At 45.8% G+C, this 26,043-nt stretch overlaps 2 protein-coding genes across 4 annotated transcripts in view; one reads left to right on the top strand and one right to left on the bottom strand.

Annotated features, from left to right (window-relative positions):
- Window positions 1-13,102, bottom strand: part of CFAP77 (cilia and flagella associated protein 77) — a gene marked incomplete at both ends in the record, with an annotated part of 60,081 nt that extends 46,979 nt beyond the window's left edge. Inside the window, one exon of the mRNA XM_084272473.1 lies at window positions 13,076-13,102. Within this exon, the coding sequence (XP_084128599.1) occupies window positions 13,076-13,102 (27 nt within the window). The remainder of the gene's footprint in view (window positions 1-13,075) is intronic.
- A 374-nt stretch (window positions 13,103-13,476) lies between these two features.
- Window positions 13,477-22,541, top strand: TTF1 (transcription termination factor 1). 3 transcript variants are annotated; one of them, XM_084272331.1, is made up of 13 exons: window positions 13,477-13,525; window positions 13,978-14,078; window positions 14,230-14,773; window positions 14,858-15,110; window positions 15,943-16,184; window positions 16,540-16,725; window positions 17,991-18,069; window positions 18,331-18,461; window positions 18,975-19,203; window positions 19,520-19,609; window positions 19,828-19,893; window positions 20,702-20,787; window positions 21,222-22,541. In XM_084272331.1, the coding sequence occupies exons 3-13, from the start codon at window positions 14,242-14,244 to the stop codon at window positions 21,380-21,382; spliced, it is 2,055 nt and encodes a 684-aa protein (XP_084128457.1). In that variant the 5' UTR covers window positions 13,477-13,525; window positions 13,978-14,078; window positions 14,230-14,241; the 3' UTR covers window positions 21,383-22,541. The 3 variants fall into 3 exon arrangements, with proteins under 3 accessions (XP_084128457.1, XP_084128455.1, XP_084128456.1); XM_084272329.1 differs by having other exon boundaries at window positions 14,230-15,110; XM_084272330.1 differs by lacking the exon at window positions 13,477-13,525 and adding an exon at window positions 13,692-13,704 and having other exon boundaries at window positions 13,982-14,078; window positions 14,230-15,110.
- The last annotated feature ends 3,502 nt before the right edge of the window (window positions 22,542-26,043 follow it).

The following is a 26,043-nucleotide window of genomic DNA, read 5'->3' as shown; positions in this document are numbered from 1 at the left end:
TGTTCTCCAGAAATGAGCCCAACGGGTCTGTTCTGTTCCAGCCAGCAGTTTCCATACCTGGGAGTGCAGTCTAAAGTGCATGTCCATGTATGTAGCAATGTATCTTGAGAAGAATGGACATGTGGCCCATCCAGATCCACTAGCCTTGCCCTAATATGATCAGGCCTGAGTAGAGACATGTTCAGACAGAACTGGTAAGCAGTGGCAGAATGTGCTGAAGCCTGCAAGAACAAGGAATGAGAAATGAAACTGGAAACAGAACTGTCAAGGAACAAAGAAATGAAACTGGAAGCAAGAACTATGCAGGGACAGGGAAAATGAAACTATACAGGGAAACTATTGGGCACAAGAAATGAAACTGCAAGAATGCCAACAGCTGCCTGATAAAGACTAACCTGACTGTAGCTTTAACCAGTCATTAACAAGAATAAGACTTGTGAACAGAGCAAGTAGCCAATAGCAATGTGAAGTGGCTCGTATACTGATATGGAAAATATGTATTAGCTGTAAGTGTGTTTGAATAAATTGAGCTCAACATTGATCTGAGTTGAATCTGTCCTTCAGCCCCTACACATGCAGAAGAGCACCTTTGCTTTCCCTCACACCCACACAGGGTGTGCCTGACCCCCACTGCAGCGCACAGGGTTATTTTGAAAGTAGTTTGGGTGGCTACGTTTTGATCAGGAATTAGACCTCTCACCCTCTTGCAGAGTCATGACTTAGGGACACATTAATAAAAAGGGACAAGACAGCGTGTCCCCAAATCCTAAATTCCCCCACACTTGGGAAGACCTGAACATTGCCTCCAGCCCCATGCCATTTCACAGCCCTACAAACAAACAGAACACTTTCCTCCTGGACCAGCCTGCTTCTGTCTTGAGTCCAGGAGAACAGTGATGAAAACCTCACGTTTAAGACTGAAGCTGCGCAAAACATCCTCTTTACCAAGAAGCCACAACTCAGACTATTAGGATTCACCTTTTAGAGCTGTGCCCTACTTTCCCTGACCTGAATATCTAAGTGTGGACTCTTCGGTACACCTGGGTGCTGCGATCTCTAATTGTTCATCACTGTCCAGCCAAGGCAACCCAGTTTTTCCCTTGGAACAACCTATTAGCTACACGCAGGAGTTTAAGCACTGCAAGTACTCTACTGTGGACTTTTCATGTTGGGACCACAGTCAGGTTTTGATTTTTCAGTGTTGTAGCATCACACAGCTGAAGTTAGCTGAGAGTTTGGCATAGCTTCTTTGCTGCTGAGTGCCAAGTTGCATTGAGGTAAATTGCTCATCTAATTCTTCCACTTTATTGACTGGTATGACAAAAAGAAAATTGGACTAGAGGGGATAGACTCTTAATGTTGAAGTCTGAAAGCACAAAGTGCTGTTCCTCTCCCCCTGAAAGCAAGCTTGTCCTGACTGCAGTTGGAGCACTAAGCAGAATGTGGAGAGAATGTTAGCTGCTTCAAAAAATGTGCTTATTCCTCAAGAAAGGTTTAGAAATGACTAGGTATGCTTGACTTTACCTACATGATCTACTGTTTAAGTAATAACACAAAGGAAGACAGTAATGATGTATCACTGAATGATTAATGTATTGCTACAGAGAGTTCATATCATATTAAGTGAAGATCTGTATCTGTGGAGGTTTGCAGGGAGAGGTGATAGCTTTTATGGAAGCAACTGCTACGTGCCAGACAGAGTGAATTAGAAATAACTAAAATATTTCCACTTGAAAAAGAGAGGAAGGGAAACACCCCACAGTTCCAGTTTGGGATGGACCAGCCCCTGTGCCCCCAGCACATCTCCACTCAGACTAAGCAGGTCACAGACCTGAGCTGTGGTCACGAAATGTTCATCATCCAAGCTGGGGGAGGCTGAGAGAGGCCAGCACGCTGCCAGTGCAGCTTCAAGGGGTATCAGTCTCCTGAGATCACGGATGCTAAACTTGCTTAAAAACAGGCAGTGACAAAGAGTCTGAGTAACAGTCATTGCAAAAGTTTATGTAGGAGTTGCTTTGTTTTCTATTTATAGTAGCACTGTATTTTTCTTGTAATACATTTTTAATGACTTATAAGGCCTAGTTATTTATTCTCCTGAAGCCAAATACTTTCTCACCTTGATAATGCAAGTGAACGAGCCGTGCACGGAAGAGCTACATGGAAGTGGCTGGATCGGCTCCCTGCCCTGGCAGCAGGCTGGGGGGATGCTTCATGCCTCTTGGGAGCCCCATGGCACCCAAGGTGCTGATGCAGCAGGTGCTCCAAGCAGCAGCTCCCTGCTGCCTCCCTGCAAAGAGACTGCTTGTGGAGGGCCCTCCCTGGGCCAGAATGTTTCCAAATTCCTAATTATTCCATCTGCATGCAAGGGAGTGTCATGTTATGGTTATTTTTCTCTGTATTTGGTAACCCCAAATCAACCTTCATTTAAAAAACACCTCCCGAACCTGCGGTGACACAAAGGCAGCAGCCGCTCCCATCTATGTGTTGAAAAGTAAACGACAGACCAGATGAAAGCAGAAGATGGGACACTTGGAAATGGTAGGTATTTGCATTAAATATAATTAATCTGCCAAGCCAGCATCCATCTCTAAGCACAAATGCTGATTGCCTCTTGATGAGTCTAAGCAGAATGGTTTTTACTCGACTGTTTTTTGTCTAAATTGTTATATGCCCAATATTTTCTTTTGGTTCTTCTTTATATTTAGATTAATAACTATGTAATCTAAATAAACTAATGAAGTGATTATGTTATTTTAGGAAATCATTGTTTAGATCAGCGTTGTCCTTCCCATCTATCTATGCCTTCCCAGAATTAAGTAATATCTGAGAAAAACCAATTAATTGCAGCTCGACCGCTGTAATGGGGTCTGCTCTACAATGTGGCAATGTCTAATGGAGTTTTAATTTCCCCACGGTGAGTCAACATTTGCTTAAAGAGAGAAAACTGTCAGAGCAAACGACTGCCCAAGATGTGCACAGCTTCTTCCAAGTCTGTGGGGCAGAATAGGCATCTTGGGGCTCCTGCTGCTTCTGTTAGGGGTAAAATTTACAGAGAGTTGTAGCTGGGGTATCAAAGAGCATCCCAACTCCCACCACAGGCTGAGGTTTCCTGTGAACTTGGGGACATGAGGACATACTGCCCTCCCTGGCTCTCAGGCTGCACCTTCCTACCTTGAAGGGGTCCTGGGTGCTAGAATGAATTTGTTGCCCTGTGAAGGTCTGACAGACCTTTTTCAGTGCATGGTCTTCCCTGGAAAATATTTAACCATCCTGCCTGGGTCCTCTCTAGGTACTTGCACCAGCAAGTTCTTGTTGTGGACCAGAAGCTCATCATGGTGAGGGGCTGTCCAAAACAAATGTCTCATCCCCCAGGGAACCTGCTATGTAACCCATGTAACCAGTGACACACATGGAACAGCAGAATATATAATGAGATGGTTTTTTCCATTAATTGGATTGTTCAGAGTATTTAGTACTGCCAAAAGTTACATTTGGGTTTCTGGAGGAAGGGAGGGCACCCAAAGTGCCCTTTGAAATGCTCCCAGTCCCTCCCTCACTCAGGCCCTGGGCATCTTGGCAAACCTCAGCCTACGCGCTGTTGACTAATGACTGTTTTGCTCAGCGAACGCTGACAAACTTCTGAAGTCAGTCTGCCTTTCCCAATCTTCTGACAGCTTAAAAGATTTGAAACAAAGCTACATTATGATGCAACCAATTTCAGCAGCATCTGATTAACAAAAAGGAGGCCACAGCTACCTGACAGCAGCTGGTGGTTATTTTTTATTTCTGAAAAAAACCTGATGGCCTCAAACATTCATACATGTATTTATTTTTCTGTTTAAATGTCTCATTTCCAGGGTTTTTTTTTTAGATCATGCAGAGAAATAAAGTTTTGCAATGCTTCTTCTCATAATAAGTCTGTCCAAAAATGATGTTGCTCATTGTGTTGAAAGATGGTTTCATTTTCTACTCAAAATTGGTATGAAAAATTTGCCTTGCCAAATGAACATTGTATACTGAACTTGTCAAATCCTCTTTCTGACACAAATAAAAGATAACATTGGGTGGCAGCATGTAAAACAGCACTGACAAGACAGCTAGGATGGAAGCAAAGCAATGCATATTTTTCTCTTTTTCTCTTCCTGAGAAGGGTAAGGGAAAGATCCAGGTGAGCGAAGGCTGGCGTGTTACAACCAAAAATACATCATCTAAAGACTTAACAAGCCATTTCAATGCGGGTTTTAAGACGAACATAAGCGATTCCATTTCTGATTAGCAAAATCATGACTATTTTCCAGGCAACCAAGAAAGCTGCTAAGGAGAAAGAGTGGCTGGATGAAAGCGGTATTCAGTTAAAAGTTCACTACTCTGCTGTGCAGGTTGGAAGGACTCCTTCTAGCAGTGGTGAAAATTATTCCAAGTATATTTAAGAAGAAATAAGGTAATGATAGCACTTTCATTCTATCTGCAGTCACACCATGTGAGTGAATTTTTTTCCTATTAAAATTGTTGATTGAAGGCTGTTAGCTATTTATCATCCCAAAATTACATTTCTTCTCTCCTAGGGGTTGCTTCTGTTAAAAATCACAACAACTGCCTAGTTAGTAACAAGAAAAGACTCCTAAAACTGCAGTTTCGGGTTGGGTGGGGGGGGGAGGAATACAAGCATGAAACACAGATTGCACCTTCAAATCCCCGATGGCATCACGCTTCTTTGTTCTGCTAAGAAAAATTAACCTCAATCTCGGCTCAAGGTCCCCCGATTGATTATCATAGTCATTTAAATACTGTAATCTCATTTTCAGCATCAGGGAAAGGGAGCGAAAAGAAGAAAAAGAGAAAGAGGTGGGGAAGCGAGGGGGAGAGAAAGAGAAAACAGAATAAATTATCTGACAAAAGGAAAAAGGGCCTTTCTGCTTACGGAGCCTATTTCAGATCCTTCCACTTGATTGGAAAAGTTGATGAAGTTTAAATGAAGCAGAATTAGAGGCTCAGGCCACGGAGTATTGACAGGGGCCCATGGAAGAATGTGCAATTCAATAGGCCTGATTTCTGTGGAAAACAGGGGAAAGGCCTAAATGGTATAATCTTCAATCAAATCTAACATCGACACTGACAAGGCAGGGTAATGAGATAGGCCAGATCAGGCATGTTGGTTAAAGAAATTAATCCCTCTCGCTGCACCAAGAGTTCAGCTTTGATGCCTATTGTACAGACCCCCGTCCCAGCCTATCTAAATGCTAACTAACTGCGAGTGTGATCTGGGACTGTGCTTTTCATTGCTGGGGCTAATCTGATAACAATTTTAGCTCCCTGATTATGGCGGCAGAGGCAGCGCCGCAGGCCCCGGCCCCGGCTCCGCGGAGAGGGAGGAGAGGGGCAGAGCACAGCGACGGATGATGCAGCTGCATCGGTGCGAGGGAAACTTGGGTTTCGGTGTGTATTAGAGCTTTAACACACTGTAATACATGGTAATTAGTATAGTTACAGTCGCCTCCTGACCAGCTGACTGGGATCTCCTGGGAACCACCGAAGGGGCCGGGCAGCGAGCAGGAGGGTGATGGCAGAGAGCAAATGTGAAGGGCCGTTGGGAAGTTGAAAGGCGTGTTGCAAACAAAGGGGCTCTTCTACCTGGACCAGCAGCACGAAGCTCTGGATTAAAACCAGCTTTATTTTTCAGGCTAGTTTGCTCTTCACTAAGCAATACAGTGTTTGCTGTGTTTGCCTTTCTGATTTCCAACCCCACCTCCAGCCTGGGAATTACGCTATTATTTTTAATCAGGATTCACTTCCAAGATTTTTAGGCACAAAAAAGCATGTAGGTTTGCTTAAGAAAAATTCAAACTACAGATATTTCCCCTGATATTGAAGCTTTCTTAAAGGCTGCTGTTGGAAAACTAGTAATAGAGTCCCACTTTCATTTATCTGTGCCAGTTCAAATAAATGTGAGTATAAAAGTCAGTGTAATTTATTTTATAAAGTACAAATGGTTTAAAAAGAAGATATCCTCAAAATGCAGGTTCTGTCTAATCTGTCCAATGTGAGCAGCCAAGCAAGAAGAAAACATTCTCTACAAGATGACAAAGGCTTCTCAAATTCAATAATTAAGCATAAGAGTATCTCTGAGAATTTGCATGGAAAGCAATCTACCCTTGGGGAAAGTGTGGCTAAAAACTCGCAGAGATGCAGAACTGGAAACGCTGGTCCCTGTGATCGCTGTGAACGTGCTTCACTTGCTCTATACTCTGCCAGGCAGCACTCAAAAAATGAGGGGAAATGACTGAAAAACAGTTTAAAAAAATGAAGAGCTTTTTTGCTTTTCCTTTGGGCAGCTGCCCACAGGTTGCCTGCCTGATGCCCTCCTGTCCAGGATGGTCCTTAATGAGCCTCTGCCAGCTTTTCCTCTACGCCCAGGAGATTTTCTTGTGCCTCTTGCAGAGAAGGAGGGATATTTATTGTTGGTGGGGGTGGGAGGCTGAGAGTGGAGGGGAAATAGGGCAGAGATGTTCCTGTGCTCTTACAAGTTTTAGCAACGTCTCTGGTGCTGCTCTCAGCCTCCTGGGCTCTGTGTCTCTGGAGAATGGTTTGTGAGTTATGGGCACACAGTTGGGATTTGGGATATCCCTGCCTTTCTGCACGGTGTCTGCGATCTGAATGAGTCTGAAAATCATCTCTTGGCTTAAAGTGGCTTGGGGCAGGCAACGCCATAAACTGGTGTTGGCTCTTCCCCAAAGTTTCTTAAATCTTTCAGGCAATAAAGCCCGAGTTTCAGGTTCATCATAAAAATTCATAGCCTGCTGCAGCCCTGAGTGCACTGTGAGTGCATGGACACATTTGTGACCTTTTTCTTATTTCCCCCCCCTCTTTTCCCTACATTCTCCCTTCCTTTGACTTAATTTCTGCTTTTACAGCACCGACAACTGAGGCAAGAGGCTGTGCAGATGTTCTCTGCTGTGACAATGCTGCTATTAGGGTCATAATGCAACAGTTCGGTCTAATGGTTATTATCGTGCTAGCTGACTTCAATAATGCACTTTTAAATCAAAGGGCCTTTGAAGCTTTATTTCCATTGTATTAGATAAACATAGAAGATTTTTGCAAACATAAAAGGCATTCACCTTGTAATGTTTCTGGGCTTATTAGTCTCACTAATTTGCATTGTTTTGTTCACATAAAGGATCAAAATGCCCTTTTGCTTGCTTTTACATACTGCATGCTGATCTTGGAGGTGAGGAGCTACAAATGCCCGGTGTTGCTGGTGCCTTCCCTCTGTCCATTGAATTACAGCTGGCAATTCGCTGCCTAAGTCCTGTCTTCAAATAACCAGGAGAAAAACCCACCACTTCCATTCATGCAGGATGTTTACTTGCCTCTTGGAAATGCCTTATTTGTTTCAGTGGTGTCTGTGCAAAATATGGGAGGGCACTAAAGCTCATAAGGAGTTTAATTTTTAGTGTACCAAATAATTCATTTAAAATCTTAAATGAGTTCATGCTGAGAAGAAAACCCTTAGAAGTCGGAGCATGGGAAAGACAAAGCTCAGAACCAAACCTAATGATTATTTGACTAACCAGCCCCTCATTAGTTTATTTCTCTAATGAATTATTGAGCTGTATTGTGTAGACATTCCAGAATACATTTTTTAAAAGCACAACACTGGCCTTAGATTGCAAAAATATAATAGCACTAGTGATATAATAATAATAGTAATAAGCACACAAAATGCTGCATAAACACTAATTAATCCTCAGTGTCCCTAAGCAGCAAGTACAGAAGGCAGGATGCTCTCTGCACATGTAGTGATGTGAGGTAAATAGTATAATTAACACCAAAGTAAAGATGACCTTACTCCAAATAGAGCTCATGGTGCTTGTGGCTACTCTGCTGAGTTATAGGGGTTATTTACCTAACACACACAAACTAAAGTCAGGTCCTGACCGAGTTTTCAGCAGATACCTTGATTCCAAACTGCTCACAGCAGGTATTAGAGGGAAGAGTTATTTAAATCAACAAAGCTGACACCTGAGGGGAGTTACCCAACTGCTTGTGGAAGATGCTGTGCGGGGTTGGTGATGCTGTCAGCAGAGTTTGTGACACCTGGGGCTCTCAGTCAATGTGGAAGCAGCTGTGAGATGTGTGGTTGAACTCCCAGATCATTTGGGGAGAGCAGAGGTGTGCTGTGGAGGCCTTGGGGCTCTGTGATGTGTGTAGGTGCTCTGTGGAGAGGGAGGGATTTCATTTTCTGTCAGTCCCAGCCATCATGCAGATGCTACACCTGCACAGTGTCTCACACAACCACTCCCTGAGCATCCAGCGATGGGTATATTTTTAAGGAAGTCTTTTTGTATCACCTTCTCTTCCTGGGCAGGTTAGCAGGCAAAGGTAGATGAGGGTTGCAAAGGGGAGTGGTGCCTCCTGGCTCTGCCCTGAGAAAGAGCTTGGTGGGATGGGAGGAGAAGGTTAAAAAAAAAGATAAAAAAAGGTGGGGGTTAAAGGCTTGGAGACTGAGCACAACATTCAGATCTAAAAGTTGAGTTATGGGCACAGTGCAGGTTATTAATAAAAACTTAAATTCCAGAGATGTGGAAAACCTGCCCTTTAATGAATCTCTGTTGCAAGAGATGTTTGTGATGCATGCAGCTTACAACTCCAAGTTGTGATGTTGTTCCTCACATAACACATTTGCCTGTGTCTGTCTCTTGCATAATTAGAGCTTTTTGTTTTTTCCCCATGATGTGACACAATTTTAGTCTGATAAAGTGTCCCCACTTCCTGAGTTCGCAGCAACCTTCAGCAGTGTCTTGCTCTGTGACAGGTCAGGTGGCTCAGAAATACTTCTTGATAAGCTTCAATGAGAGAAAAAGGAAAATATGGTGATTTCTGCCTTTACGTGGTACCCACTGGTGAGAGGAGTCCCACAGCCACAGGGCTGGTGCCCTGTGGTGACCCCCACTGAGCTGGTCTCCCTGGACATGGGGCTCCTGGACAGGGTCTCCCCTGTGTCCCCTTGTCCAGTGATAAGGGCAGCTCAGTCTCCCTGGCTTAGTTAATCCTTCCTCTGCTGGCACTGCAAACCCAAGGCTACCAGTGTGCAGGTTCCTGTAGTTTTGTGAGGGTTTCTTGATCATGTATTATTCTTCTGGAGACTGTGGCTGTGGCATTTTATTGCCTGAGCCCTGCAGCTTTTGTTCAATCTTCTGTGGGGAAAAAGAAAAAGGAAAAAATTCTACCCCTCAGTGCTGGAGAGAAAGCTTAGGAGGATGAACCCTAAATGGCCTGGCATTCAGGCCAATAAAAGGAGCCTGGCATCAGCTGTCACGTAAATAACAAGCTTTTAAAACAAATATTGTGCATCCCAGTAGTGCTGAAAACTCCCATTTGTTAAATCTGGTTTTCCCACCTCACTCCAGCCTTTCCCAGCCTTCAAAGCACCATCACCATCCTCCTCCTCAGAACTGCCTGATACAGTTGTTGAGCTGTGGAGAGATGCAGCTGGGGCTGGGAGAGGGAGTTGTGGTGTTTCATGCAGAGCAGTTCCAGCTTTCTGCACGTCCCCTGGCTGAGCTTCCACAGGTAAGAGGATGCTTTGGGTCAGGCAGCTGGGATTTTCCATTTACCTTCACACACCAGGGATGCATCCAATGCCAGGCTGATCTCACGACGACTTCAGCACTGACACCTTTTAGTATCTTTTGGGTAATATTCCATAATTATTAATATAAATGTCACCAAACTGGTGTGGGCCACTTTTTCTGGAGCACATGCTGGGGGTTAAGCGTGGTGAAGGCTTGTTTCCTGCCCAGAGCTGACTTATTTTTGTAACACAGTAGTTTTCTGTTAAGTTTGTACTGAGAAAAACGCTTGGCTAAGGCTTTTCCTGGTAAAAACAATCAAACCAAAAATGCTTTGCTCAGATTTTTACTGGCATTAGTAGATGAAATACTTGGGTTTATGCTGCAAGCAAATTTCTATCGATACGCTAAATTAATTGCTTGATTAATGAAAACATATAATATGTTCTGCCAGAGGAAAAAAAAAAATGGAGCATTCATCTCTAGAAATTTTTCTGTGAAAAGATGATGTTTTCAGTCTGCAATAGCCAGTGTGTGTGGGCACATCCCGGTGGGAGGATGGGGCTGGGCAGAGCTGAGGCAGGAGGGTCAACCAGAAATGTGGGCTGCAGTCTCAGGTTTGATACCTGATGCCTCATTTAGAAGATATGTGAGAGAACTGGGAGAGACAGTAGGGGATCCTCTTGTTAGCTGCTGCATAGTAGGAGGTCTGTTACGCTTGCATGAGGATTTTGGGAACCAGGGACTAGCTGGAGGAAGATCAGGGACCGAGTGTCCCATTCATCACTACTGGGCTTCAGGTTTGTGTGTATTTGCTGTCTGGTGAACCTTAGTGACAGCTGTTGGAGCTGTGTGTTCCTCAGTGCCTTCCCCTGGCTGCCAGAAGCGCTTGTCCAAACAGCAGTTGTCTCAAAACCTTTTGTCCTTTTCTTCTAAACCATCTTTGTGTCCTTGGTTTTCAGGTGGCACTGTGCAGCATGAGGGTTGGGACCTGCTGGCCACCCCCTTTGGCAGCTCTCTCCAAAATGCCTGATCACCAGGGCTCTTCTGGGTGGGACAGAGATCCCAGACTGCTGCTGGAAGCACGATGAGAAGACGCGGCAGAGGGCTGATGCTGTGATTATGCCAATACCAGCGCCTGCACCAGTGAACAGGACTGGCCAAGTGCCAGTGCTTATCCAGTAAACTGCCATCCCATCCCTGTCACTCCTGGCAGCAGAGGACACCCTGGTAAATTCAGCAATCACTGGGGCACAATGTGGGAAGGCAGCTGGCAGAGGGGGCAGCAGTTTGCTGCACAAACTTTAAACATAACTGTCCTGGTTTCAGCTAGGACAGAGTTACCACTGGTCCCAAGACTAAATCCATCCCTGTTAATAGCACAGTTACTTTGTGCTGTAGGATTGCATCAGGTGGATACAGATGTCTTTACATCCCTACCAGCTGGCTTACAGCGAAGGGCAGCCTCCTGCAAGGAAACCCTGAGCGAACAGTACCTCTTCTCAAGACTTCCTCAGATTTTCATTTCACTTGGCCTGACAGCAGAAATCCAGACTGGGTTTTACTAAACCATCCCATGATTTATAACTCCTCAGAATTCCCTCTGCCAGGATGCTCTGCAACAGTTACACTGAGAAAAAACTCAAGTCCTAAAGCTGGGGCTGAGCAAACTGCTGGACCTGAGGGGAGAAGCCATCAACTGAGCTCAAGGGACAGAGCACTCAGCCCAATGCTCCTGTCCAGGCAGGCAAAGCTCTCACATAACTCACCAGAATCTTCATGGCTGCATATCATCTACCTGCAGGACATACAGTACAGGAGAGGAGCTGCTGATGTGTGTGTATGTGTGTTGTTATACCTGTTTCAATTTAAGGAATGTAAATGCCTCGTGAAAACAAGTAGGATCCACCCAACCCCTGCAATTAAGCCCTTAGCATACTTTAAATGCCATATAGCTATGTATTCTTCTGATTTATATTCCCACATCACCTAAAGATGTATTTCCTAGCATGTTTTTCTGAGACAAGCAGAAACAATTTGGAGGGATAGGGAGGATGCAGCGCTGCCTCCTCTCCCTCCCAGCAGTGCAGCCGCCTCCACCCCCGGGAGCTTTGCCCTGCCTACATCTGTCCACACCAGGTCTTTGGGAGGGGGGGGGAAACTTGCCCCAGTTCCACCTGTAAGCGAAGATACTGCTGCTTCCTAATCGAACTTACAGGATCCAGAGGAAAGAAAGAAAGAAATAGAAGTTTAGGATTTGAAAATGTGAAGCTGCTTTTGAGCTATTGGGCAAAACATATTTTTTTCTCTGCTTTCCTAGTGCAATTTCCAAATAGATTTTTTTTGGGGGGGGAGTGGGGGGAAGAGAGAGACTCAAATTTTCAGTGATATTCGAAATCCCAAAATTTCATGGCCACCTCCCAAGCCCGCCGGTGCCGGGGTACGATGACCAAGGGAACCCAAGCCCGTAACTACCGCATCCCCGGCTGCGCGGCCGCGGGTTAAATGTCACCGGTGCGGGGACCCAAAGGCCGTGGAGCAGAACGGGCTGCCCTCGCCCGGAGGAGAGGGAAAGTGCAGCCGGGCAGAGCGCTCGGTGCCCGCTGCTGGGGGGCTGCCCGGGGCTGCCGCCGCCTCCTGTCCCCCTCAGCACCGATCCCCAGCACCGGGTATGGAGGGGTAAGGGGGGCTTGTTTCAGTACCGGGGCTGGAGGGGTGTCCCCGATGGGGACTGGGATGGGAAAGAGCTGGTTTGGGCACGAAGCTATTCTGCGAGTGCCATCCAGGGGACGAGAGCTGTACTTCAGCTCCTCTGTGTGTGTCTGTGTGTGTGGTGTTACAGCGTGACTTTCTGTGCCTGGGGGAGTGAGTTAGGATGAGGCAAGCGGCGTGAGATGCCTGGGGCTTCCCGCGGCCCACCCTGAGCTCAGCCCATCCGCAGGACGGGGGTACAAGCGAACTGGTAACGCGAGAAGCGCCAGGGGGCTGTGGAGCGGCCGTAACCTCCACAGCCAGGCTAGGAACGCCTGCTTTAGGCGGTTAGAGTTTGTGTGTGTGTCCCCGGGACCCCTCCGCTGCGGGGGTGTGTGTGTGTGTGGCAGGAATCATGGTCCCTATCCCCGGGTGCTCCTCAAAGCGTGGGGCTGCTGCTTGGAGGAAGCACCCATCCCGTGCTGCTGCCTGTCACCGTCCCGGGGCTACCGGCTGTTTAACGGTGACACAACACAACGGGGAGTGCGAAAACACGTTTTCCCCTCCGTGACACAGAAACCGTCGCGGGGATAAACTGTTTTCAACTGTTGCCACGCTCCAGGCGCTTTAACGGGAAACTTTTCCGCTGTGTGGCTGCGCTGGCCTGGGGCTGCCCGCGGGCAGCGTGACACACCCGCCTCCCCCCCCCAAAATCTCTCCCCCCGGGGTCCTGTTCGCCGCCGCTACCGGCGCTAGGATGGGGTGGGGGGTAGGACTACGGAGGGGAGGGACCGGGAGGCGCCGGGGCTCACCTTGAGGATGAGCGGGTTGCACAGCATGCTGTCCCGGGCCACCCCCAGCCGCTCGTTCTCGCTGCCCGGCTCCACCTCGGCCAGGGTCAGCGGCCGCCGCGGGGGTGCAGCGCCGCCGCCGCACGCCATGCCGCCGCCCGGGGGAAGCCGGGGCCGAGGCGGATTGTGTTGCCCTTCCCGTGTGCGCGCAACCTCGCCGAGGGACCGTGGGCGGGGGGTGGAGGGGGGATCTCGCCGCGGAGTTCGGCTCCCGCTCGTGAGCGCGGCGGTGCTGCCCCGTCTCCTGGCAACGGCCGCTTCAAGCCGTCGGTCCGTCGCTTTGATGGGTCCGGCTGGGGCAGCTTCCGCTGGGAGGAGGCGGGATGGCGGAACGGAGAGTCCGGTAGCAGGGTGCGGAGTGGGGGGAACAGCGTTGCGGGCGGACGCGGGGGAAGAGCGCGCGGCGCGGAGGTGCGGCGTGTGGCGCTGGCTGGGGCCGTTATCCCCGCGGCGCCCGGGGGATGGGCTGTCCCGGGCAGGGACGGGGAGAGGTCGGCAGAGAGGCCACCCGGACACTGAGGGCGCGGAGGGACCGCGGCTTTCCCGCCTCGGCCTACCCGGGAGGCCGGCGGTCACTCCGTGGCAGCGCTGTCGGTAGCGGCGGGCGGACCGGGCCGGGCCGGCGGCGGGACGTGTGTCTACGCGGGGGGGTGTCTGGGGCCCTTGTCCCAACGCCCTCCCGCAGGCGTCCCCGCGGCCTCGGCTGGTGGCCCGCGGCCTAGCGGAGCGAGCGGGGGTGCGCGGCTCGGTGCGGGGCTCCGTGCTCGCTCTCCCGGTGCTGGAAGCCCAGTTGAATGCAGCAGCCTGCCATTGCTTAGTCACTCAAAGCTGACAGCTATTCAAGCGCGTCTTTTTCGTTCCAGGAAGGCGGCTTTAAGGCTGGATACGTCTGGGATGCACTTGTGTTTCATGAAGAAGGCCTCACTTCTTCGTGGTCATTTTGCAAAGTTAGCTGGATTGAAAAGTGAGTGTCTTTGCTGCGTGTTTCTGAGGTGATGTGGAGTCGTTCTGTAGCATTTCAATGTTCTTGGGTAGTGGTTTGGTTTTCGGTGTCTTGCTGTGTAGTATTGCAGAAATTATAGAGCTTGAGTAAAGCTCCTTATCTTTTTTTCAAGGCAAGAAGAAATATGACAGAAAAAATGAGTGCAGATGATTTTCAAGTTCGGGATTTTCTGAAGAAGAAGAAGAGAAAACACAAAGAATATGATAATAATCATGAAAATGAGGAGATGGGAAGCATGCAAAATGCAGAGGTCGTCTTTGCTCCTCTGCTGCTGTTGGAAGATCAAGCAGTACAGAGCAGTGAAGGCTGTAAAAAGAAGAAGAAGAAAAAGAAAAGCAAGAGGGAGGAGCAACAGTTTTTGTTAGATAATTCTTGTGTAGAACTGGGACATGAAGTTAGTAATGAAACTGGAGTGGATGCGCCCCGCAAGAAAAAGAAAAAAAAGAAGCATAAGTATAATGATAGTGCAGATGAACAGGCTGGGGTCACTTGTGTCACAGTAAATCAGTATACCACTGACAGCTGTCAGAAGATCGATGCTGATTATGTCTATTTAAAAGACACTGTTAAGAAGAAAAGGAAAAAAAAATTGCCTGCAGAGAATGAGGTGCAAGAGCTGCCTACCTCAGAACCAGAGACACGTGATGGACACGAAGGTGAGAGAGCAGAGGAGGAGAGAGGCAGTAGTACCCAGGATGTGCAGGAAGACACAGGTGACCAGCTGCCCTTGTCATCTCCAGATGATGGGGAAGACCCAGCCTTGGCCCTGCCTACAGAAGAGGGTGATGCGACACCGCCCCAGGGATGGCATGAAGATGGTGACTGTGATGAAGATGGTGACTGTGATGCTTCTCCTGCCTGTGAAAATTTTACGGATGTGCCTGCTAATTTTTCTAGCCCAGCTAACCAATCTCAGAACAGCCCACATGCTAGAAAGGCAGTCAAAAGCAAAGCTTTTAACCTGGAAGGGAACTCTTCAGAATCTGATGTAGAGTAAGTATAGATTTTGTGTGTGTTTGGTTTGTCTTTTCCCCATTCCCCAGGTAAGTTTCTATCACGTTGTTTGGGTTGCAGACTGTTTTTGTTTCAGTCTGTATTGTATGTATTGTTAAAACCAACTTCAGAAAAGTCTAGGGTATGTTGAGGTGTTATGGAGACCTACTGTAAGAGCTTAGCTATTGATGTAGTAAAATTTGTAAGAATAGACTACAATTGCCTTCAACTTAGAGTATTTTATTCTATTTAAAAACCACAGGCAGATGAATTACTTGCATATAAGTTATTTCTATTTAGTGTTAAATAAAAGGGGATTCCACTTGCTAAATTTGGTGTTTATGTTGAAGATACGCATTTTTTGTAAAGTATTTTTAGTAAAGAATGTAATGTTCTGTGCAAACACATATTCATGTAAGTAGCTTTTGGTGCTTTTACAGTGTGTAGAACCTGCAGTAGGCACTAGGAAGGGAGAGATGGACAAGCACTGTGTCTGGAGATAGGAAGAGGCACTATCTCTGTCGATGTGCGGTAGTTTGGTGGGAAAGATGTGGATTTGTAAAACTTTGGCAAGCTCTCTGAATATATAGTATAGAAATACAATATGTATATTATATGTTGTAATATATGTTATACTATATATACTATATAGAAGTTAGATACTAAATTACACCTTTGTTAAAAGGCTGGAAGTACAAGGCAGTGGATGTGTGAAATATTCCTTGTTCTTCCATTAATGAGCATATTTGTTCTTTTAATGGTAGTGATACTGGCAAAATCTCTGGCTTGGAGCTCTGGTTTTGTGTTTTACTTTACTCTTTTTTTCTATCAGGACACCAGAGCCCTCAGTATCAGATAGGAAGGACAAGAACAGTTCCCTTACTGAAGCATTTGATGCCCTTAGTGTGGATGAAGACGACTGCGTGGACTCCACCATGTCTTCAGCCCCGGATTTGGATACTCTAAAACAAGAATTGGAAGAGTTTATTCCTCATGTGAGGAATATATCAGACAGTTCGATCAGGAAGATAGCTGGAAGAGACCTAGTGAGGTTCAGAGAATTTAAAAAACAAGGTTAGCACTTAAAAAATTGATGCAGCAAGGAAGGACTGTGCAGCTGTGCTTATCTTTGACAGAGGGAAAATAATCTGGTTCTGTATCATGTCTGTGGTATCCATGGAGCCTGGCTTATTTCATTCCAGTGGCTGTAATCTGTTGTTTCTCTGCTTTGTAGTGTCTCTTTTCTCATTGTCAAGTTACACCCCAAAGCATATGTGTACATTCCCTGCTCCCTGCTTTTCTTTCGTCTCTTTTTTTCACTTTTTGAATGTAGTGATCTTTAGTTATGTGTTTGCTAAGAGCTGAAATGTAGTGCACCAAGAGATGGTACTTGAGGCTTTTTTAAATAATAAAACTCTGTATATTTTAGGTATTGGTGTCAAGTTTGGTAGATTTACCCAGAAGGAAAATAATCAAATCCGGAAAAACATTGAAGAGTTCTTAGCAACTACTGGAATAGACAGTGCTGAAAAACTCCTCTTTACCTCAAGGTATCCAGAAGATAAAGCAGCCATCAATCGCCTAAAAGCAGAACATCTCTTCTGTGAAAGGATTTGTAAGTATTGAAGTTCCATCTAAACCAGCTGCATGTTAGGGTACCCAGCCTGGTGACATCATGATGTGTTTTCTAAAATAGTTTTTTATTAAAAATGACTAATTTTCCTATGTTTTTCAGGAAAAAAGAGCATGCTGCTGAGATTATGTAGGTGATAATTTGTGCAATATACTGTTGTGGTTACCTTGAGTGAAGGGTTGAGAGAGATTTTTGGTGTATCAGCTGCTCTTCACCCTGGAAGTTTCTTGAATGCTGAACCTTTTCTTAAACTATGAACAGAAGTTTTAATTTTAAGTCACCTCCAGCAATAGTTCCACACGTTCTGTTCTCTTTGTGTTTTGTATTGTTAGCATAGACAAGACAGAGTAAGTAATGGAATCAGATAATAGCATTTATATAAGGATCTATGAGGCTCCAGGTTTGTTCCTTCTTGCTTATTTCACTCACACACACACACACACACACACACACTCACTCACACACACACACACACACACACACTCACTCACTCACTCACTCTCAATCATCTCCTCTGCATTGTCACAGTTGCCTGGTGTTGTCTTCCTTTCCCATCTGGGAGACTGTCCTGCTCTGGGGAAACTGAGCAGAAAAGTCAGTGTTTGGTGAGCTGCTCACAGCCACCTCTCTCAGGCATTGCTGACCAAGATCATTAATATGTTCCCAGATACTGGTCTCTGTGGATCTTCCTTTGCCTCAAGGATCTTTCCTTTAGCCCAGATACTCACTGTTTTTGCTGGGTGCTCAGTGGTGGTCAGTGCTTTTCCCCACTGAACCAGGCTGTACCCAGAAGCACAGCGCCTGTCTGTCCTGTCTCTCTGTTACAGGACTATTCAGTAGGTTACTTACATTTGATCCAGATGTTCTCAGAATGCACAGCCAGTCCCTATGATCTGTAGCTCATGACTAACAGGCTTGTGGTTGAGAGTTCACAAGTTCAGGTTTTAGTATTGCCCCACAGGTATGCACACACCTACACAGTTGTTTGCCAGGTGTCAACATTCACAGTTGTGCCACGGTCACAACAATTACACCTTTGAAACGCCCCAGGAGATTCTCTTCTGACTGTTTCCTGTGCAGTTACTGATGTGTTGTAGAGTACATTCTCTTGAGCAGAAATCTATCATTAGCAGCATGGTGGTGAAAGTGTATGTCGTTTGGTTTTGGGTTTGTTTTGTTTTGGCCTTTTTAAAGTGGCCTCACCAGTGTGAGGAACATTTCTTAACAGTGGATCCTTTACCTTCCAGCTGAGGGCATACCACGACCCTGGCGGCTGATATATTACCGAGCAAGGAAAATGTTTGACCCAAATAATTATAAAGGGAGGTGAGTGAGGGATGTGAAAGAGTTCCTGAATGCTAGTACCAGTCTCTGAGGTTTGTTTGTAGATTAAAAATGGAGATAAATGAAGATCATCTCTCCCATTTGTGCCAGTTACTGTGACTTGATTGGCAGTTCATTTTTCTGACTAGTAAACTCATGTGACTTGCAGTGGTAGTGATGTGTAACATTGAAATGCTTGTAAAGATCACAGGATTTTAAGATACTGGAATTTGCAGCTGAAGGTGTTCCCATTTCCTCAACTAGGTATTCTGTGGAAGAGAAAGAAAAATTAAAGAAATATCATGCACTGCATGGCAATGATTGGAAGAAGATTTCTGAGATGATGTCCCGTTCTAACCTCTCAGTTGCTATGAAGTACTCTGAAATCAAGTCAGGTATATCATTTCAAGAAAAAAAAAGCCCTCATTCTGTATATTGCAATGTGACAAGTTACTTTAACTGCATGTTGGATGTGCCCTAAATTTTAGGCCAAAATCCCTAGAGTGGGTTGGTTTTTTTTAACTTGTGGTAGTTCTTTTTTTCCAAACCAGTGATTGTTCTTATCCCTTCAGTAAGAAAATGCAGTCTCTGATAGAAAAGGGGAAAGAAGTGGAACAAATACAAGTCTTTATTGAATGCCACTGGTATCTAAATAGATGCTTTCATGCAGAAAGTGGGGGAAATTTGGAAAACAGGCTTTAAAAGACACAAACTGGGGATCAATGCTCCTCTTCAGTGATTAGGCTGAATTCCTCTCAAATGTGGTATGCAGAATAGTTTCTAGAAAGTGTCTTAAGAAGCAGGTCCTATCAATAGAAATAATACAAAGTTAAGCATTTGCTCTATTGCCTTTTGTCCCCTTAGTAATTTATAATAAATAATCCCTCAACCTGATTTTTCAATTTTAGATGTTAATTATGGTCCTTGGTCAAAGGAAGAGACCCAGAAATTAATGCATGCAGTGGAGGAGGTGATTAGGAGAAGAATGAAAATGGAAGATGCAAATTCTGTTCCATCATCGGATCAGTCAGACAGAGAGGTGTTGATTGACTGTGAGAAACTGTGTCGGAAGTTACCATGGACTGAGATTGAAGCTAAAGTGGGAACCCGGTATTGGAGACAATGCAAACAGAAATGGTAAGGTTTTATACTGAATTGAGATAGTGAGATGTGTTCTGGGGGGTATTGAACTCTATTCTGCAAAACTGTACCATGATTGTTTGGTATGATAGGTAATAGACAGGTTGTAGATTACAGAAGAGGTTGCAGACTACAAATGTGACAGAGACAAATAATTCTCTGTTAGAAGTATAAGTTTTCTTGCTCTGATAGTGAAATCTGATATTTGCTTCTCTGTGGCAGCAGTAGTATCTTGCAGACACTTCCTTTTGATGCTTGGAATTTCTTGAAATGATAGAAACCTTTTGTTTTTTAAATTTGTGTGTTTCCAAAGGACTACAATTTTAACGAACAAGATGACCAAAGGGCAGCAGTTATATAAGGGAACCAAACAATTACGGTCCAGGATCGATCTTATTAAAAGGTATGGTTCAGAGTTGGTGGAATGTTTTTCTATCTCTTGCTGTTCCTCGTTGTTTTTATAAAACCTTGCTGGGTGAGAACGCCATGCCTGCCATTTCATACAGGTTTTTCAACCACTCTCTCTTTGGATAAAATGTCTTGTGCCTGCTGACTTGGGGAGCTGTAAGCATTCTTGAATTGTTGCTTGAATTCTGCCTACAAAGTATGTTATATTCACAGGTTGTATGAAATGAAAGTGGAGGATGCTAATGAAGTAAACTGGGAAGAGCTCAGTGATACTGTCGGGTAAACCTTCTTTCTTTCTTCTTATGGATACAAAGGACAGTTGAAGCATGTGGTCTTAAAAAATTCCATAAAGGAATTGGAGCTCTTAAACACCTGCAACTATAGAAAATGTCATTTAGTTTGGTAACATACAGCTCTTACCTTCAGGAATAAGAACTTGTTGCTCTTACCCTTCAAGGGTAAGACTTCTGTCAAGAAAGACAGGGAACTACTTGAAAGAGTTCAGTGCAGGGCCACCAAGATGATGGAGTGGAACACCATCAGGTATGAGGACAGGCTGAGGGAGCTGGGTCTCTTTAGCCTGGAAGAGACTGAGGGGTGACCTCATCAATGAATACGTAAAGGGTGAGTATCAGGAGGCTGGAGCCAGGCTCTGCTCAGTGATGGCAGCCATAGGACAAGGGGCAGCGGGTGCAGCTGGGGCAGAGGAGGTTCTGTGTGAATATCAGGAAGAACTCTGTCACTGTGAGGGTGACAGAGCCCTGGGACAGGCTGCCTAGAGAGGCTGTGGAGTCTCCTCTGGAGATATTCAAAACCCACCTGGACATGTTCCTCTGTGACCTAATCTAGGTGACCCTTGTCTGGCAGGGTGGGTTGGACTAGATGATCTTTCAAGGTCCCCTCCAACCCCTATCACTTGGTGACTCTGTCTTGAAAAACTTCGGTTTAGGATGAGAATTCCCATCCTTCATACCGAAGGCTAAGATGCTCCTTTACTGGTGTCACTCACGAATGGGTAACTCAGTAATAACTAAATTCTGTAACAGTTCCTTGCACTGCTAATGCTTGGAATTCCTTCTCTCTTCAGACCTGTCCCTGGAGCCTACATTCGAGCAAAATTTTACAAGCTAAAAGTCTCCTGTGTCCCTTTTTGGCAAAAAAAGAGTTTCTCTGGTCAGTATCCCAACTGTTTATCTGTTCCCTAAGGTTTTTGCTTGACTCCAAGAGGATATGTATTCTAGTTTCATGCTTTCATAGTTAGCTTTCCCCTAAGTAAATTGGCTTAAAAAAATCAAGCTTTACGCTTTTTTAGAAAAAAAAAAACAAACCAAAACACAGTTTACTTTGAATGGTGTTTTCATGGAAGACTTACCAACTTAATCTCTTGAATGCTTTGGCTTTAAAACTTTATGACCATGCTTTTTTAACTTATCTTTGCATGTATGAATATATGTGTCTGACCTGGCCTGCAGCCACTCTGATTACTACAGAACAGTGAGACCTCTTGCATAATTGCTGGCTGTAAGACCCTCTTTCCCCAAGGCATCCAGTTCTCCTACAGATGCAATTAAGTTTACATTTGTTTTTTCTTTCTTGTTTTTCCAAAGAAATTGTTGATTATCTTTATGAAAAGAAACTTCCAGAACTGGAAGAACAGTTGGGAAAAAGCAAAGGCAATCGTGTTAGTTCTGACAATTCAGCAGCCAGGCAACAGAAGAAAGCTTTACGGATCTGTGACATTTTTGATTCCAGTGAAGACAGTGACTGACTGCCTTAAAAACCATTCCTGCTTGTTGCACTGGTATGCATATTTATTTGCAAACTGGATCTGGTTGAAAGCAGATGCAGATCGACAGCTACAGGTACACAGGCTACAGCTAAGAATGGACAAAAAAATAAAGATATGACTGATTTTTCGTGGTTTTTATTGAAGATTGAGGTAAATACAGTTTTTGTACCACTGTTTGTTACCTTAATTTAGCTCTGGTTTCAGAAGTCTTTATTTTGGCATCCAAGTTGCTTTCTGACTGTCTCAAAGATATTTGCCAGTGCTTGGTTTTCTATGCAGCTGAAAGGTATTGGTTGCCCTTTGAGCACGAGCTTGGTTTTTAGAACTTGAATAACTTCTAAAAATTAATAGGATTGGGAAAAGGCTTTCAATTTTCTTTTTTATACCTCTGTAACGAACAAATCCGAAGATACCTGTGTGTCTGCAGCATAACTTTGCCTTGTTTTTTTTTTAAAAAAGGTATTTTATTCTTAAAAGCAGCTGGGTTTTTATTTTTGTTGTAGACTTTTATCAGCCCTTCCAGAGAAAAGGGATTTTTGTGCATTACTGTTAATAAATTGTAATGTTGTTTTGACACATTTTAAGAGGTTTTGTTAATATTTGAAATAGAGACAAAATGGACTCTCTCTCTGTGTATATATGTTACTGTGCCAAGAAGAATTTCCCCATTTTACTAAAATGGATACAATAGGAGGTTATACTCATGTCTTTGTATGATATTTTAAAGTATCTTCCTAGAGTGATTACTTGTAAATTGACCAAGTGAATGTAAAAAACCTGAGTCTTACTGTGTAAGGTATTTGTATGACTCATTTATATATCCTATATGCTGTATTAGAAAGTGATGCAAGTTGACTTAGTCCCTGGCACACTGCTCTTCAATGGTCATTTTGATAGGTGAGAATTTGCTACTTTAATAATTATTCTTGAAAATACGGAACTTTCAGTGGCGACAAATAAAGGACTTTGAGGTTCTTCTGGACTGTGACTTATAGCACGGCTGTTACATGAGAAATTTCCATGTTTACACATAGTTTGGCTTTAGTCTGTCTGAAAATAGAAAAAACCAAAAAAGATATTTTTCTGAGACAGGCAGGACAGCCCCTGAGATCAGCACCTGTACAGGGCAGGTTTTCCATCCAGGAGATGAAAGAGGGTGGAGGGAAGGAAACATTTACCAGCTCCCTCATGCTTGGGTCTTTGAGTTGCTGTTGCTGCCTTATGGCTTTTAAGGTTAAAAGCTGAAGAATTTTTAATTTTTGGATCTCTGCTGTTTGTATTTTTCAAGTTGTCTTTCCTGCAAGATGTCAATCCTCTGAATTCTCTCCAGGCAACAGCACACACACTTGTGTGGTTGTAGAGTAAATCTCACCGAAATAAACTACTTTCATAATGAGATTAATTTTATCCTTTGCATTGAAGGGAAACTTCTAAAGGAAGACTCTTGCTGATACTTGTTAAAAGCAGTTTCTCCACAAAATAACATGAGGGCAGGAACTGTAAACTTGGGGCCATCGCTACACTGGCTCCATACAGTAAGGAAATGGCTCCTTTACTCCATGCAGGTGGTGGGAATAATCTGTTTTCATGTGGGGAAATAATTGGAGGAGAGGACAGATAATTGGAGGAGAGGACTTGTTGATCAATTTCCCTGGCACTAAAGATGGTATCAGAAAGCAGCTTTTCCCTTTGCCCTCATCTTAGAGGTCAGGGAGACGGTTGTTTCAGGTGGGTATTTGAATGTTATTGCGAACTCCATGCAGACTTCTCTATTTAAAAAAAATCAGGCTCTGTGGAATGATGAGGGAAATAACACTGACAAAGCTTTGTGTATCAGGCTGCATTATAAATAAGAGCATGACAGATCCATCAAGTCTAAAAAGTGCTGTGAATCCCCTAAAAACTTTGGTGATTCAAGCAGATATGTTGCTTCAAGCGTTTTCCTGGTGTGTTAAAGGCCCGAATGGTGTTCTGGAAAAAAAATCCTCAGCTGTGTGGCATTATCAAAGAGGGAGACAGCAGGGTTACAAGAGTTCTTTGCAGCAGAGAAGCACTTCAAAGCAGAGGAACGTTAGGGGTGGCAGAGCTGAAGATCAAACGCTGACTTGACTTTTCTGCCCAACCCTCCCCTAACGTCTAAACAAGCAGTATGGGGGGGGGACAGAAGAAAGGCAAATATTCCCTGTTCCTTCCTGAGAGCCCCCCAGCCTGGGGCTGGCATCGTCTCTATCACCTGGAGAGTGGCAGACAGGCCTGGGCCCAAGCCTTGGGTTTCATGGCCGTGAGCAGGGGCCAGGCCTGAGCAGTAACCAAACTTCCTGCAGCTTGGGAGGTGCAGGAACTGGTGTGTGTGTGAGGCTGTGAGCTGTACCTAGAGTGGTTCCCATTGCGTTCCCTCAGGGGTTATGAATTCAAGCTGCTGGGGATCGCCCTGTCCTGGGGCCTGATGTGGATTTGGGGTGAGATTTTTATTATTTTTAGTAGTTATGTAATTCAGTCCTTGAGGCGGTGCCCTTAGCTGTGTAAATGCTGGGGAATGTTGCTTTTGCAGACTGTAGAATAAGTATAGTATTTTTCTTTACTGACTTGTGGGACGAAAGACTCAAGCTGCCTCATCAAGAATCATTTACCAAGCACTTAAGCAGTCTTATGGGAACTGAGACCTAAAGCTAAATCTTACAGTCAAAGGAAGATGAAGGACAATTGTCAATTGAGGTATGATGACAAAGGGGCCACAGTTATAGGCCAAGTAGGATGAACAATAGTGACTTAGAAAGACTGCATTTTGCTCTGTAAACTCATGACTATTCTTCTCTTCACCAAGGGGAAGCAGGAGCCTGCCAGACATGCAACGTGTATTATATATGTACTGTCATGAAGAAGGCACCTCAGTTGAGCCTGTTAGCATTGGAAGTACCTAGTTCATAGGTAAAGAAGGGCAGGATTTAGGTATAAGATGCTGAAAACTCAGACCACAGGTGTGCCACCTCACCTGCTCTTGCACAAACATGTAATAAATTGCTGCTTCACTAGTAAGTCTACTGCAAGTCCTTTCCTAGAAATGCTAATGGACCTAACAGCTGCGCCAACTACCTTGGGAAACTGCCCAGTTCCCCGCTAGCCCTCCGTGCCTCAGTTTCCCCGCCACAGTTCACTGCCCTCCCCGTTCCTGGCCCTTCAAGGCCCGGCCGCTCGTCCGGGGGCGGGATTTGGCGGCACCAGGTGGGTGGCCCCGCCCTCAGGGAGTGACCTGGAGCCGCTTCCGCCCATGACCCGGAAGCGTCGTGCGCATCGCGGCTTGAGGGCGGTCGGAGGCGGTGCCGGCACGGGGAGGGGAGCCTGGCCCGCGGGGGAGAGCCGCGGCAGCCGCGGGGCGAGGTGAGAGCGAGGACGGGGCTCCCTTCCGTGACCGCGCTGGCGCTACCCGCCGTCCCCGCGGACAGGCCGGCTCCCCGTCTTTCCCTTTGTCTCGCTTCCTCGCGCCGCCTCAGGGGAGGCGCAGCCCCCTCCGCGCCCGGCCTGCTTGGCGGGAAGCGAGCGGCGCGCTGCTCGCCTCGGGCGGCCTCCCGGGGCGGCAGGACAGGGCCGGGCAGGGCAGGCCCGTCCCGCCCCGGGGGTGTTACGAGCAGCCGCGTGTAGGGAGCCCGGCGCTCTCGTGGAGAAGCTGTTGGTGGGTGCCTGGGCGGCTCCGGGTGACGAGCAACGGGCTGAGGGTGGCTGAGGGGGCTTGAACCGGGGGGGGGGAAGCGGCCTTCGGTCTTTGTCTCGGCGCTTCGGTGAGCAGGCGGCGACGTCCCTCAGTGGACACCCCGCGAAGCGTAGTGATTAGCAGAGCGTTGCCGGTGAAGGTCTCTGCTTGCAGCTTAGGTGTATCTCTCCGCGGGCGCTTGCTCAAGCCGTTTTCTTACTTAACGCGTCTAGATAAACATCAACACCTTTAGTTACAGGAGCGCGATAAGTGTTGTACCACCTGGCTTTGAGCGATGGAAGGGATTCAGGTGCAAACCACATGTAAATGTGTGTTTAATGCGCAGCGTTGACCTGAACAGCCAAGCAAATCTGAGCCTGCAACCTGCGGACTGAACCGGTTTCTGATGGTTACTGTTTCGCTGTAGATCTTTGAAACAGCACGAAGGCGCGGTCACCGGGAAATGGGCTGCTGACGGTGCTGCTCTGCCGTGCCGTGCTCGGGGCATGGTGCCCGCCCCCTCCCCCGGCTGCAGGGCAGCGCCTTTCCCGTTCCCACCATGTGACCTCGCACTCCTGCACAGCAAGTAGCTTCCTTTTCAAAGGTAAATCCTATTGTTTGCTTGGGTTTTTTTTTTTTCCCCCCAGTATGTATGAGGAAAGGCAAGGTTGTGCTTTACGTAGATTCCCCCTTTGCACTCCTTGTTACACTAACTCCTTGCTGTTACTGTAACTATTCGAGTTCAAGTGTTCGTGCTTTTTGTAGTATTCTGTTGAGTTTTTCAGACTAGCAGGATCTGAGATGACTGTATTGCTGCTTAGTGAAGAACTTTTTGTTTTTAGAGGAAGCAATCCGTGGTGAGAATTTTCTGATGCTTTGTAGCTATAATAACGAAGACAGGCAAGTTCAGCATAAATACCCTTTCCTTTTGACAACAGGGATTTGTTGACCT

The sequence above is a fragment of the Gallinula chloropus genome (genome assembly GCF_964237585.1).
Source record: "Gallinula chloropus genome assembly, chromosome: 18".
Taxonomy (NCBI): Eukaryota; Metazoa; Chordata; class Aves; order Gruiformes; family Rallidae; genus Gallinula; species Gallinula chloropus.
This window is presented reverse-complemented; position numbering and strand designations above follow the sequence as displayed.